Genomic DNA, 16,409 nt, shown 5'->3' on the forward strand with positions numbered 1-16,409 from the left:
CTAGATAGCTAGAAAGGTGAAGAAGGAAGTGTGCTGAATCAAAACAATATATAATTAATCCTACTGGAACTGGAAAAAGCTTTATTGCAGAGCCATCTGCAATAATATACTGGTTTCTTTGAAACATGAATTCAGACTGACAAAGAATCAAACTGTATTATGAAAAGAAAATGGCTTGGCTTAGGCATGGTAAAAAATATTCAAGGTTGAGTTAAGGATATATGCGATGCTCACTAGGAAAGCTGAGCCAAGGCTCAAGAGCTGGATCATACTCCACACCATTAGACACCTGATCCAACAAAAAAAAGAACTGAGCAAATCATGGAATCATTAAGGTTTACAAAGACCTCCAAGATCATCTGGTCCAACCATCCCCCTACCACCAATATCACACACTAAACCATGTCCATAAGCATCAGGTCCAACCTTTCCTTAAACACCCCCAGGGATGATGACTCCACCACCTCCATAGGCAACCCATTCCAATGCCTGACTACTCTTTCTGAGAAGAAATGTCTCCTCATTTCCAACCCGAACCTCCCCTGGTGCAACTTGAGGCCATTCCCTCTAGTCCTATCACTGGTTATCTGTGAGAAGAGGCCGACCCCCAGCTCCCCACACCTTCCTTTCAGGTAGTTGTAGAGAGCAATAAGGTCTCCCCTGAGCCTCCTCTTCTCCAGACTAAACAACCCCAGTTCCCTCAGCTGCTCCTCACAGGACTTGTGTTTCAGGCACTTTACCAGCTTCATAGCCCTTCTCTGGACATGTTCAAGGGCCTCAATGTCCTTCTTGAAGTGAGGGGCCCAAAACTGAACACAGTACTGGAGGTGTGGCCTCACCAGAGCAGAGTACAGGAGGACGTTCACCTCCCTGGTCCTGCTGGCTACACTACTCCTGATACAAGCCAGGATGCCGTTGGCCCTCTTGGCCACCTGGGCACACTGCTGGCTGTGTGAGCCAGGTGAGCATCGACCAACGTTCCCAGATCCTTTTCCCCTGCACAGCTTTCCAGCCACTCTGTCCCAAGCCTGTAGCGTTGCATGGGGTTGTTGTGACCAAAGTGCAGGACCTGGCACTTAGCCATGTTGAACCTCATCCCATTGGCCTCTGCCCATTGACTCAGTACAACACGTAACTAGGAATATGTATTGCCAGAATATTAGAACATTCCCATTACACATACAACCATGTGTCTTCCTATTAAGATATGAACTTTTCGAGGCTCAGAGCAACAATGCTATCATATCCCAGCACTGCCAATGCAGTGAGAAAGAGGCCCATTGAGTACTGCATACAAAAGAGACCGAGAAGCTGTACCTGAGGTCAAATGCCTCTATAAGGCCCTGTGCACACCAGTATCTCCGATGCTGCGCTGGCAGAGATGCAGCAGACAGCTTCAAAAATAGCTTATGAAAGTTCAGGGACTTCTTCAGAGCAGACTGATCCACTAGCCCCCTTATGGCAAAGCCCACTCACTCATAGCCCTATTTCCCCAAGACAGGATTAGGTTGTTTCAATCCTGAGTAACCTGTCTGCTGTTCACCTAAAAACAAACTTGCCTGGGAGACCTGTTCTCATATTTACTGCTTTCTACATGAAAGTACTTCCTGACATCTGCTCTGAATTTGTGGATCCTTAATTTCCATTAATTTACCCACCCAGCCATGTCCCCATACCTCCTTTCAGGGCTAAATCACAAAACAGTAACTTGACATAAATGAATAGCTCCCTTAAGATTTTATACCTACATGTCCACTGTGTTCACTTGTTTTCCCCCCCCACGCCCCCCACACACACAACTCTAAGACAGTGGAGTTTGGGCTTTGGCTTTTTTGTTTGCTTTTAATTAATCTTGCCTTTATAGCTCATCTAATTTTAGTGCTGGTATCTGCATCATCTAGTGGATTTATGCTACATAATTTCAAATGTTATCATCTTCCTGCAACTGATTTAATAGCACTGTGTGCAACAGTCTGAATATGTGTAATCTAATATTTGCCATCTTGTTTTCACTTGTCTGTGTAGCTTCAATTTTTTTTTCTGCAGTTGTGCCCCATGTTTTGAAATGTTACTACAGTTCTTGCCTGCATTTGTTTTCACTAAATTTGTCAGGGACAAGAGAAAAACCCTCACAGAACCTGTTCAGGGTTTAGAATAAAACAAAGCAGCTGATGATCTCAAATGATTCCAAAACTTGATTCTTTCTTCATTTGTACATTCTGATCAAATTCAGAGTCTATTTATTTTCAGGTTTGCATAAACTTTATTTTAGTGGCTGATTTATATAGCTTTTATTTTTTTTTTCGTTTTCATTTAGATGCATTAACAGAGGAATTGTTTTGACAAACTCTTAAAAACCTGCATTGTAGTGCTGCCAGTGGAAGGCCTGAGCTGTTGTTTTTACCTAAACACGTTTACAACATTAGCTGTTTTATTATGCAGCTTAATCGCTAGACTTGAGCATAATGCTTCTATAAACACATGACCCCAGCAGTCTTTCAAGTAATGCTTTACTTTGCTGATGCATATTTTTTTTAAAAAATGACTACAGGATGTCAGAAGTGAAGGGTCTGGAACACAAGTCTTATTGGCTGAGTGACTGAGGGAACTGGGGTTGTTTAGTCTGGAGAAGAGGAGGCTCAGGGGAGACCTTACTGCTCTCTACAACTACCTGAAAGGAAGGTGTGGGGAGCTGGGGGTCAGCCTCTTCTCACAGGTAACTAGTGATAGGACTAGAGGGAATGGCCTCAAGTTGCACTAGGGGAGGTTCAGGTTGGAAGTTAGGAGACATTTCTTCTCAGAAAGAAAAGTTAGGCATTGGAATGGGTTGCCTATGAAGGTGGTGGAGTCATCATCCCTGGGGGTGTTTAAGGAAAGGTTGGACATGGTGCTTAGGGACATGGTTTAGTGGGTGACATTGGTAGTACGGTGATTGTTGGACCAGATGATCTTGGAGGTCTTCTCCATAATTCCGTGTTTCTAAGTGCAACATTCTTTGTTCTCATTCCCTTCCCTTTCCAAATGCTTTTCAGCTAACTGCTAACACATTTTGTCTTAGGGGATGTTCAACTAATATAAAAATAGTTATTTCCCATAAGCTGCAAATGGGGTAGCTTTATTGCAAATGCAGAGAGTAACACTTGTCTTGGAGTTAAAACATATTCTAGGGAAAAGAGGTACTGGAGTCCATGATTCTTTTTCCACACAATTGAATCTGAATCAGTGGATATAATAATGGGTACAAATCTATTACTCAAGGGTGCCTGTAACATTCTTAGATGGTCTTAATATATTCTCAGTCTAGCTTAAACAGCTATGAGAACCATTCCTGCCTTAATCCAATAACCAAATGAAAATACAGATGCCATGTTAGGCAATAAAAGCAAAAATCAGATCTGAATCAGGATGACCACCAATGTAACAAGATTATATAACATTATTCCAGACAGCCAACTGCAGCTTCATATAAGTAGGTATAAAGAAAATATTTCCAGAAAAATGTTGGATATAAGCTACTTGTTGTCCTTCTACAACTTTGAAAATCAGAAAAAAAAACTCTAACCCTCTCATATGAAATCACTGAATACTCAATCAGCTCTTGTTCCTGCAATATCTCATTTTTCTATAGTCTGTAATACTTACTAGTAATTTATTTTCAAATAGTTACAATATATATATATATATATATACATGAGCATCTTGACAATAGTTATGCTATTATTTACTTCCAGCACTCCATCTTTTCAACACTCAACACCCAAATGCCTGAGAGCATAAATACTAATTGAAATACACTTTCCTGTTTACAACATAAGGTACATGCATGATTTGATTTGTCTCCAAAACAAGTTTAAAGAATTTCTTACCACAGCCTCCAGCATCATTTCTGTACCACCACTGCTGGAAACTCTAGATCTATGTAGCACATACACAAGTTAACCTGCAAGCTACCAGTGCTACCAGCAAACCAGGTTCTTCCCCACAGAAGCTTGTAGAATTCCAAACTGCAAGTGCTGTTTGAAGAACCAAAGCTAATGTGCAAGAAGGTATCAATTATATTATCTGGTCTAATAAAATGTACTTCTTTCTACAAAACTGTTTCCCTTCTACTTCTAGACCTCTAATTCTATTAATATATATTAATGATAGTAATAATCATAACTATTACTAATCATTAATGTATAGTTAGATTGTAAACACCTTGCTTGCAAATTTAATTACAACCGTTTGTATTTTTCCATCTTATTTCATGGAAAAAAAAAAAAATCTACTTTTATTCAGCACACCATGTAACACATCGATTTTGAAACACATAAGTACCATTTTCACTTGAAATGGGAGACTGTCAACCAACCGACCCTTGTGTTTACCAGAACTTCCCCAAAGGCCCTGACAAATCTCAAGCAGACCTCTTTCTTGAATTTATTCATATTTCCTGGAAACACCAAAATAAATCCCTACTCAAGGTCAAACATCAAGTCAACAGCACAGGAAGTAGTAATAGATCTGTGGACTCTAGAAGCTAAGTGCTCTAACTATAAAAAATGCTGTCTTCATACAAAGCAAATGCTGGTCAGTGGTTTTAGTTAAAAGCAGAAAATGTTATCCCGAGAAGACGGCTCTAGGAAATCAAAATAAACCCCTCCAACACTAAGGTTTAGGCTGCAACAGTCTATGTAAATCAAAGATGTTCAAATCTAGGGATGGGGGATTTTTAAGTCATCTGAGACCACAGAAGTACCTTTTCAGTCTGTTTCTGTATGTTATGAATGAATTGTCTGATTTTCACCAGCTGAAGAATAGCCCTTTTGCTTTTATATAGATTTGTGCTGCCTTGACACTCTGCATCTACATCTTGATATTCAACATCTACATTCAAGTCAGTTTTAACTAAAACTCACTCTGAGCTTTGAAAACACTAATGGGCAATGACGGTTGCCTTGAACAAAAGGCCAGCAAAGCTCAACATAAATTATACAACACTAAGAAACAATAAAAACTGAAAACAGCTTTGTTTTTTGTAGACTATTGGATAAACTAGGAGGCAGAACTGGGTATTTCCTTGTGTGAAAGGGATTCAGATTTTTTTTTAAAAATTAAAAATCTAGTAATGAAACTGAACTTGGTGGATGTAATCTGAAGTAGGCACTGAAAATAATGTTTGTATTTTTCATAGTCCAACACCAAAAGTTTCCCTTTAAATCTCTCTTGCTGTAAAATTTAGATGTACACCCGATTCACTCACTCATTTTTTCTTCCCTGGTGTAACCATGTGGTTTGTATTTCACCCAACTAACTTGCTGTTTTCAACTTGAAACATGTCCTCCTATGAGAGGAATGAGAAGTTTAACCACTGTTGCAGATGTTTTCACTACACAAAGACCTGTTTTGTTTTTTTTACTAAAGTCAAGAAAAACACCCCAGTAAAAAGTTACTCTTTTTTGACAAAAAAGCATCTGATTTAATCATCATCATATCCTTAATTAGTTGACACAGCTTTTGTAGTCTAAACTTCAAATACATGTGGATCAACAGCAAGTACAGAGGAGAATAAATTTGCTTACCTTCTCTTCACATTTCCTGTGGCAGGCATACTTGCAAACTAAAACAAAAGCAAAGAAACTATATGAGTAAGAGAGTGGGTGGATTCTCCCTTCAATTTCTTCAGATCAACCTTTTACTAGAAACCCAGCCAACCTCAGGTTATAACAGCATATTTCAAAATAAAACTACTAAAACAAAAGGCACAATACACTTCGGTTTTACTCTTTACTGTAAGGGTATCTACATCAATGTTATAAGATTTGTACATTCTATTAGTTTATGATAATCTATGTCTGGTTAAACTTCATGTGCTGATGATCTTGTCATCTACCTTTACAGCTGCCCATACACCAGAAGCGTTACCATCTTAATACCACTGAGATTAAGACCAAATTATTCCCAATGAACCCTGTGAATCTTAGTCATATCAGCAATTCCAGAGACTGAAGAAAAGCAGGGGGACTCCCAACTCACAAGTGACCATGTCTGTTCAGAGCTTATTTTCTGATTGTGAAAAAAAAGCTTGCACAGTGCTGTAAACATTATCTGCGAGAGTAACACTTCATTTCTTTTAATTTTCTGCTGATATAACAGCAGGAAAGGATGACTTCTACCAGTAAATTAGGTTCAGAAAACAGCATTCAATTTAAAAAGTAACCAGCTGAGTGAAGATATATGATGTAATAGCATAATGCCTAGAATCTGACAGAGACTGGTTTTGAGAGATTTTCCATTCTATGCACTTCTTTCCTTACTCTGAAACTTGCTTCTTTTCATGCATTGTTTGTCATTTGGGTTACTGAGAGCTAAACTGTATTTTAAATTCAGTGAAAATGTAGTTATACAATCTCCAAGATCAGTAAGCAGCAGAATACCACATAGGTTTAGCTGGAAGTTTAATTGGATCCAATCTTAGACCACTAAAGCTGAAAGCTATACTCATTTCTCATTGCTTCTACCAAGAGAAAGATATTCTACAACCTGACTCAACGGCAAAGACACAAGTACCAAGATGTGAGTTCAGCAAATACACGACTATAACCATTTCAGAATCAAGTGCATTGTCTGCTGAATTAAAACCCCTCATGTTCCAGTCACTTCTCAGGTCAAACTCTAAGGCTTATTCACCTATTTTCTTAAGTAATCTTGTACGTGCTATGTTCATTTAGTTTTCCAAAGCATAAATTAAGAAAGAGTAGTGTAGTTCTGGATAAGTTGAGTCCATAGCACTTAGCAGGATCAAGATTCTTTAACATAAACATTTATTACTGTTCATACAAATACACCTCTATTAGTATTAATAATGATTGATAACCATATGCTACTTACAAATGCTACCAACCTTAAAGCAAATGGAGAATGGTTTTTAATCAACAAGGAAAAAAAATCTTGCATGGCTGCACAGAACATGCTAAATTCATTAAGCAATTTCATGCACAGACATAGCATACTTAGGAGATTCTGTAATCTAAACCTGCAAGATTTACTTTGACATTGTAAAAGGGTAACAGATGTTCTAAAAATATGCATGTGTACCATTTCTTCTACAACCTACTTTAACACCTCATGTGAAACAGTGAAACAAACAGAGACAATTAAAACTGTGCTTTGAAAGTCTGCAATTTTTAAAAGACAATCACAAAAGGTAAAGAATAAAACAGGAAATATGTCCAGAAGCCCTGACATTACAGATGAGCTTCTCTTGTTTTCTTTACTGATGCTTATGCCTCGATGTCTGGGGGAGAAAATGAAATACCAAAAAAAAAAAAAAAGAAAACACTAAATGAAATACAAGAGATCAAAAAACAAATGGCAGCCTCCATGATTTTGCTACTGGCTTATGCAAAACCTAAACATGAATGTCACCAACAATAAACAATACACAAAGTCTTTATTAAAGATGCAGATTAAAAAAATGCAGCCATTGAGTTTATCCAGTTTCTATGTACACCAAAAAGTCTGATAGTCTGCCTGCTCTTACATACCTAACAGTACTACCATCTTTGGTGGAAAGAAACCACTGATGTCAAACATGAGTTAACCTTGAACATCAACTGCAAATCTCATAAGCAACAACAACAAAGTATGGCATAGAAACTCCATGCATAAATACAGGGAGAATACAAACAAAGCACTGCTATCTTTATGAGATTCGAAGGAAACGAAGTAAAGCCTCAAGAAATAATCAGCTAATACAGATTAGGTGGAACATGAACGGAAGCTCAATCCAGCATTTCCATGGATTAGACTAGTTAAGTCATTAACTTCTCTCCCTCACTACCTAATAAAGCTAATGATGATAATAAATTGGATAAAAATAAACACTCCGAAATGAGATCACTGATTGCCCAGATGCCGGGAGCGAAGTATGCTTTTGTGATAAGAAGCAGAAAGGAGATTCTCTCCCTTCCCTCTTGAGTGAATGTCAAAGTGTTCATTGCATACATAGCTCCTAACAGGCATACCAGCTACATCCTGAGAACAGAAACTGATCTCCAAGCACAAACAGATCCAAACACCAATTCCCTTTTCCTGATAGATTCGAGTTTTGCTAGTAAATCCCTGCCCAGAGCAACAAAACTTAACGCTACTGAGCCCATTATGACAGACCTTTCCAGGCATTTAACAGATGCTCAAGAGTTCAAAGCATTTCACATCATCTATGATGTGCCCAGTGAGGCACAGCAAGCTTTACCTCCACTACACAGCAGGGACAACTGAATCACACCTACAGAATATTTACATGGAGTGAATGAATAGCAAATACTAGAATAGAATCTGTCTACCAGCACTTATCGCTGGACCGTATCACAAAACCATATCTTCCTAAAGAAGTTGAAAAAACACTCAAGGAAACATTTCAAGTTTTCATCTGCTGGTAAAATACTCTTTCTATACACATAAAGATCTAAATAAATACTTATAAGTGTTTACACACATACTTACATGTCTCTGTTTATACATATGTACACAAATACATAGATGCATATACACACATGTACACTCCAAAAACACACAAGTCTTGTTTTTAATAAAAACACGATCACTTGCTAAAACCAACTTAAAAAATAACAACAACAAAAACTGTTAGCATAGAACACTGCTTTAGAATTAACAGCTGACCAGAAGGAAGTATTCTATTCTCTGGATCACTAACCATCAGCTAATTACCAATCTCTAGGTAATTCCCACCAACAACTTAACTGCTAGTGTGGTACAGTCATGAGATAAACCTAAGGAATGTTTTTAAAGAACAAATAGAATTAATTTAGAGTACTGTTAGAGTAATTTTTCCTTCTACTTTCTGGTGTCTCTCCTATTTCCACATCATCTCTTCCTAGGAAGAGAAAAAAAAAAAAGAAAAGAAAAAACAGTTTCAAATGTTAGTGAGATGACAGAAAGGGAGGTATCAAGAAAACACCAAGAGCGGGGTAGAGGAAATACGCAGGCACACAGAGTGAATGTATCGATGGCTATGCTCTGGCAGTCACAACTGTCCAAGGATCTAAGCACAGAAAACTTGGTGGACAAAACTACTGCTTCCATTTCAGGTACATCCTTTTACAGTGCAATTCCTATGGATTTATACGCGGTAGCTGTTAACAACAGTGATATTACCTTTCCAAAACCAAGCAAATTAAAACTCACCCACAGAGAAGAATCAATTCGCCTGGTATTACTTAGAATTTATGTTGTCACAGCTAATGTTACTACCTTGCAGAACTATCCTCTCTGGATGGTAGCACTCCCTCAGCCCAGCGTTATTTTTGATTCTGCCCATGAGTTTATGGTACTTCCAAAGAGATGGATTGCCTCAGTCATAAGACTTCCAGAGAGACTGAATCACTTTTCATTATGCAAGCTGTTTTTCCAGAGAAGTCTTGAACATTAGAAATGCATTTTCATAAGACTTATATGGCAAAAAAAAAAGGCAGTAATACGCCACAATCATGTAAGCCCATGCCTTTTCAGCACAAAAGGTATCTAATGCAAAAGCACATGAACAACTGAGCATACTCACAGCACATCAATTGTTAAGGAAAATATATCCAACTTACAGTTAAAAGATCTCAACAAACAACTTCTACCAAATGCTGGCATTCTTCAGGCAAATCTTAGAAGGATATAGCACTTGGCTTTTTCCAGACTACAGCCCAAGTGTTTTTGAATTTACAAGTGTATCTGAAACCAGCTGGAGGACTCAGTAAGGGTACTTCAGCAATGCTAGTTCGGTTCTTCAACTCAACAGCTGAATGACTGCATCCCACACATCAGCTCTCAACAAACATGCCTTTCCAAGTTTTTGTTTAAGGTTTCTGGCATTAGTTCCAAGAACAACTGTCCCTAGCCAGCTGGCAATGAAATGGCAGCCAAGCCATATTTAGGCTATTTACTACACTTCAAAACATTTCCTAAACAATAGCGCTGAGAACCTTTTTAAACAAGAAAAAAAAATAAATAAATAATAATAATTTCCTACGTATCAAAATGAAGATGTGTTAACTCCTGAAAGTTAACAATACCATTGCCAGGATAAAGATAAAAGGATAAAAGTAATTAATCATATTTTTCAGACTTATGATCTAAGATCTTCATGAGACTAAAGTTTTGCTTCTTACATTCATGCATTTAAGATGCTCTCTGAAAACCAGTAAAAATATATTTACAAAATAATAGAATACTTCTGTACACTAACCACAGAATAATTTATGGTTTACCTAAGCTGCTACAACATTGTAGGTTACAGTGGTATCATAAGAACAAATAGCTCAAAGCTTTTTCTTTGTGTGTGACAAGGGTTATATACGTTATCACATTTTAGCATTACTGAACTTATAATATCGGTAATATATATCCATACATTGTCACGTTCTACATGCAATGAATATTAAAGCATAAGTACTTTATAAGATCAACCTGACACTTAACCTCAGCTTTTATCATGTGATTTTCCTTTTTTTTTAATGAATTCTATGACAAGACAATTCAGATACCCTCTTAGAGGCAGAAACTTGCATATAAAGCAAGCACTTAAGAGACATAACTCTGTTTAATAATTAACTGAACACCAAGAAAGAACACTTGCCCCTCCCAAAAGCTCTTGATACTAATTTTACCTTCTTAGTGGCAAGTAATAAATTAGGATACTGGATCACAGGCCCTGCTGTTTGAAAAAGGCTTTCTTTCCCTCAGCATCTGCAAAGGTGACTTTGCCAATATATGCACATGCTGTTACAGCTTTTTTTTTTTTTTTTTGACAGCAACGTAGGAGTCCTTGATGAGGACTCCACAACAAATGGAATCTAATCTAATCCTATAAAAAGATTTGTGTAATTAACACTTAGTTTTTATAGTTCCCAATGCCAGTCTCCTCTGCTAATGCCACAGAAAGATCGGTGTCATAGCGCAGCAGGAGTGGTAAAGCCTACCCATTTTATTAAGTAGTCTAGCAATACCACTACTGAGTAGTATCTCCCCCATGCAGGAAATATATTGCACAAAAACCCAGGTCTGTCATTGGTTCTGAAGAAAAACTGCTAATTGAAAAAAACAAATCGAGATGTTCTGACAAATGCATAGCAAGGCTGCCAGGACAGGGTCTTCTCCAGGCAGAGCCTGGTACAGAAAAACATTTACAACTAACATGTCCCAAATGACAGAGAGAACTATACCACTAGCTAGCTATTTATATTTTTATGAGGTTTTAATAACACTGATCAGATTATTAGAAAAAAACTCTTGCACCATTACACATACTCTTCTGGTGTTCCTACCAGCTCTGCAGCAATTCAACTCACAATAAAGATCTAAAATGAAAGCAGTATGAAAAATAAACAAAGAAATTAACTGCATTAAAAAGATGGCACACTGAAGAGGAAAGAGTCCTATAGCTGGAAATACTGGGTTTTAGCCGCAAAATGAAAAACTTATTTTTAAGAGTCACATGCCAAAGATGTTGCAAGACTAACCGGCCACACTACAGCAGCAACATCTGCTGGTCCATTTCCTATGCCACAAATATCTTCCTGTTTTCTTTACTTGGTTATTTTTTGTTATAGGGTTTTTTGTGTTTAAATATTCAGCCAACCATTGTCTCTTCATCTTAATATTCCTCCCAGCACTTCATGACAGGGACTGTAGACATTGGTTTCGAACATAAAGCCTAAAAGACCATTACAGGAAATATGTGCAAAACCTCAGCATCTTTGACTTCAAGTAGCGATACAATAGAAGTGTTGTGAATGAGCTCTCCTGCAAAGGAAATATTCCATTTGTTCTTGCTGACAACAGCAGTGGAAAACCTTTATTAACAGAAAAGTAGTTTGGCACTATTACTGCAATATTATGGCTTTTTTTTTTTTTTAACCTTTACTCCCATATTCTTCCATCTTAGAGGAAAAACTGTGATCATCATGTTTCCTGCTGATTTTGCCAGGGAATTTACATTGTTACAGTAACATGCTTACAGTTAGACTGTCATTGTAGCTGCCTCCTGAAAAATCCTGGCTGCTGTGGTTTTTTGCTGTTGTTTTTTGTTGTTGTTGTTGTGGTTTTTTGTTGTTGTTTGCTTTTGTTGTTTTTTTGAGAGAGAGAGGGAGAGAGAGTTTTGTTTGTTTTCATTGGTGGTGACTTTGTTTGCTTAATTTCCATAGATGCTGTTACAATGGCAGAACGTTAGCACAGTGAAGATGTTTAGATGTTTTTAAGAATGAAATACTCAAACAGCATCTTTTTTTTTTTCTTTATAAGCTACAAATGGCTAATCAGGTAGGAAATGATTAAACCTTAATCCAGTCTAGAACTGAAGGTTGTTTTTAGACCTCCTCCAGACAACCCCATGTTGCAACACTTCATCCAAAAAATCCTTTCAACCAGATAATGGTTTACGGTAGCCAGCAGCCAACATGAAACAAATGGGGAAAAAAAAATCTGGACTGTCTCCAGACAGTGCAAGTAATATTGCAAGGGAAGTTTGCATGCTCACTGCGGATCTTGAAAACATATCCTATGTAAGTTATGCTAAGAGCGAGGATCAGTTTAAAATGGATGACCTTCAGAACAAGAAAGCTAATGTTCTGTAGAACTAGCTTGTTCATTATGTGAATAAGACCTAATATGCCTGCATGTTTTTATTCACAGCTGTTCTTAAACTCTTAGAGCAGAAATAAGTCACAAAAACCTTCAAGAAGAGAAAGCGTTACGGGCTATGCAAATGTTAGCGTGATACTTCAAGTCTTTATGCAGTTGTAGGTATTTATTTTCCAAGTGTTGTCTTTTTAATCTTATTAATGACAACAAATGGGAACTCTGCATAATATCAGCTAACAATTCCCCTTTTACCTATTTACAGGGTTCAGATCCTGAATGTGTCTAAGTGGAGTTATGTCTGTAGCCCAGCTTAGTTTCTTGAAGCTTTCTTCATGTACCAGAACAAAATATTCAGCACTGCTTGCAACACATTTCTTTGCCCATCTTTGCTTTATTTAAATCTATCTATATTATTTTTGGCTATTTTTTCCCTGTTTTGTAGCCATTTAAAAGTGTGATGTTTTAGCCAAATGCATCAAAATCTACTTTCAGGGTCCCTTCCACAAAGGGCATATTGTGTTTATCACACTGGAAATACACACTGTAGCAAAGGTAGCATTTCATTTCTGGCTGTTGGACTCCAGCAGATAATTCTAATTTCAGTACAAATTTACCCTTAGGAATTTTTGAGTTGTCTTCAAGTTGGCTAAGTTTACAAAACTGTAGCTACACTAGACCACATAGCAGTCATCAATTTTCCTAGAAAACTGTGGAGAGGAATATGTCCTTTTTTACTTAAAAAAAAAAAAAAAATTCATTTATTAAGTGTAATGAAAGAAGCTGTACCTCTTCTCTCCCTCCAAAAAAAAAAAATCTTGGTGGTTTAAATCTTACCTTTAAAATAAATCTTATAACCACTGACCAAATTCTGGTGTGACTAACTCAGCCTTTATCACTGAGGTAAAGGAAGATGGGACTCATGTTTTCACTACAGGCTATTTTCTCAAGTGTGATCTAATACATGTGATGCAGTTTGGCTGCTGTGAACAAGAAACATTCCACTAGATGTTTTGCCTTAAAAAATAAAATAGAAAAAAAAATACATGAGTAGGAACTCACCTTAGTAAGTTACCTTACTTAATTTTCTGCCAAAATCTCCCACGTGTTCAGACACACACTTCCCACTGTGCTAGCCAATTTTAGCCAAGGATGCCAATTTTACAGCTTCTCTCAGCTCTGTGGAGGGATGTGTTTCAATAAGGATGCTTATGTATCACTTCTGTAGGAATTAAGTTCTACAAACATTCCTACTGATACCCCTCCAAACTATATTCTCCAAACCAGCACATTCATGGCTAGGTTACATCAACAAAAAGATATTCAGTTCATCCAAACTAATATTACTTTAAATTAAAAATCTAATGTGTGGAATGCTTTGCATTGCATGTAAAGCCTCACTCGCAGCATGTAAACATGTTAATCTAATCATTAACTGGGCAGGAGGGGTGATTCATCAACAATAGTGTTTAAAGTGTTTCAATTTGTCATTATTTCATTTATCAACGGTCTTACAGCTAAAAAATAACTACCATCTAATTTAAAACCATTCATAATTTCCAAACTTGTACTGAAGTTTTTAATTAGCCAGAAAAATTCTTTCTGGAGACTGAGAAGATTCAGATTATCTAAAAATCTCTCGTCTTGTCTATGACTAATTGTCATTTGGTTACAATACAACAAATCTAGAATGAATTATAATACAAAGAAAGCAGAGGAAATTTAAAAAGAAATAAAAATATATATATTTTTACATCTATCAAACATAATAGTAATACAATAAGAGAAAATAGAAATTCACAAGGAAAATACACAGAAATTATGTAGTTATGACAGCTTGTTTACAATTAAAGTAAAATACTGAATATTTGCAATCTAGGTTAAGTAGTTAAAAAACATCAAGAGGCTTCTGTTAAAAAACATCAAGAGGCCCTTTGGTCAAATATGCAAATGTGCGTAATTAGGATGTTTATCTACTCCACCCGGATCTAAATTGAAAAGTAATGCAGGGAATGTAATGCATATCAAACCAGCTCAAAAGCCTTCAAGTTTGAGGTAGGGCTGAAAAGGCATAAGCAGTCACAGTTTACTCTATAACGTGCATGTGCTGTAGACATCAACTGCTGATTTCCATTTCTTACTAATGAATAGCTGCATCAAACAGACAGCCCAGCTTACAACCATGTTTAAAACAGCAGCTCACCCCCTTTTCAAATCTTCCTTTCCTTTTTGCTACTGTTTTTGTAGAACATGTTAAAAATCAAATCAGTACAATTAGGTCTGCTTTCCTGAGGTGGACTAAAGTATACAACAACAGAGTGACATCATCATTCAAGCACGCATTCCAGTCAATCGTTTATTTTTCATGGGAAATTTTCAGGCACTGCATTCAGAACTGGTCACTACCGAAGGACATGTTTTGCAAGACTGGGCCAAACACGTACCTGAACAAGGGCTGCCAATGAATAATTACAACTTATCTGACCAGTTGTTACAACACCCAGTTATGGCTCTCTTCTTGCAACAAGTAGATGACTCATTGCTACATAAAAAGTAAATACTACATACATAGTGACCAATATAGACCTTTCCCTTCCTTCACTTCTCATGACATAACTTTTTCTTAGCTGATAAGATACTAGAGTTTGCAAGGAACTTGCATTCAGTACAGACAACTACTATTTTCTCAGGACAAATGACTAAAAAGCAAGACTTCCTCATTAATACACCCGGGAACTTCATTTGTTCTCAACTACAGGTTTTTCTTCTCCCTTCCATCCTCCCAGTGGCAACTTGCTCACTTTTATACAGCAACAACAGGTAGAATTTAGCAAAAAAGCAGCACTAAGATTTGGCTCTGAAACAGTTGGTTTATTTTTCTTCATATTAATGGAGGTTCACTGTACTAAGTTTCATTTCAAGCACTCTAGGGCTGGTGAAGGAACAGACAACTTTTAGTTCCATCTTTTCCAAAGCTCTGCTTCATAAAGTCCATGCTGTAAGTTAAAATACAAATGGATTCTTAAAATTAAATTAAATTCAAATTAAATTCAAATTAAATTCAAACTACTTGTAGTCATCATTTCACCCTGTGCAACTCTCATGCTTGCTCGCATCTCACAGTTAACTTATCAGACATGGTTTAGTGGGTGATATCAGTCAGAGGGGGATGGTTGGAGCAGATGATCTTGGGGGGCTTTTCCAACCTTAATGATTCTATGAAAAGGTGCCAAGGAAGGATGGTAAATCTGCTACATGCTTGCATCAAAAAAAAAGGGGGGAGAGGGGAGGGAACACGCAATACTACTGAGGGACTCCTTCTGACAACTGCACTCAGAAACCTGTAGAAAATTACTGCAGCCAGCGTCAGACATGGATGTGCCACAGTCATCGATGTACCCATCTGGGGAATGAATATATTTTGGAGAGGTCCCAATAAGACTTGTTTATAAAATTAGTTCCATTCTCCCATTTCCCCCTTCCCCCTCCAACCCCTCCCCCCCCCCCCCCGAAAACTCTCGTCAATAGCTTGGATACATGAGAATTTTGTTTTCCTCCTGATATTTCAAGCCAATTATTGGAACAAGCCAACGAAGTGCTAAACTACCTTGGCATGTACTGTTAGCTTCTTTATTTGAACAAAGCTATTAAACCCTAGGTTAATAAAAAAACTTGCTCACGCTTATCAATCTGCGATCTGTTTACAAGACAAATGGTAAGCCTCTTAACTGAATCATAGAATGGTTGAGGTTGTAAGGGACCTCTGGAGGTCACCTGGT

General features: G+C 37.3%; 1 protein-coding gene across 15 annotated transcripts in view; it reads right to left on the reverse strand.

Moving 5' to 3' along the window:
- Positions 1-16,409, reverse strand: part of TNS3 (tensin 3) — a 258,468-nt gene that overhangs the window by 170,367 nt on the left and 71,692 nt on the right. For all 15 annotated transcript variants that reach the window (XM_083823142.1, XM_083823137.1, XM_083823136.1 and 12 more), the window contains one exon: positions 5,565-5,602. In XM_083823142.1, coding sequence (XP_083679268.1) covers positions 5,565-5,602 — 38 coding nt within the window. The remainder of the gene's footprint in view (positions 1-5,564; positions 5,603-16,409) is intronic.

This window comes from Anser anser (assembly GCF_964211835.1).
Source record: "Anser anser genome assembly, chromosome: 2".
NCBI classification, from domain to species: domain Eukaryota; kingdom Metazoa; phylum Chordata; class Aves; order Anseriformes; family Anatidae; genus Anser; species Anser anser.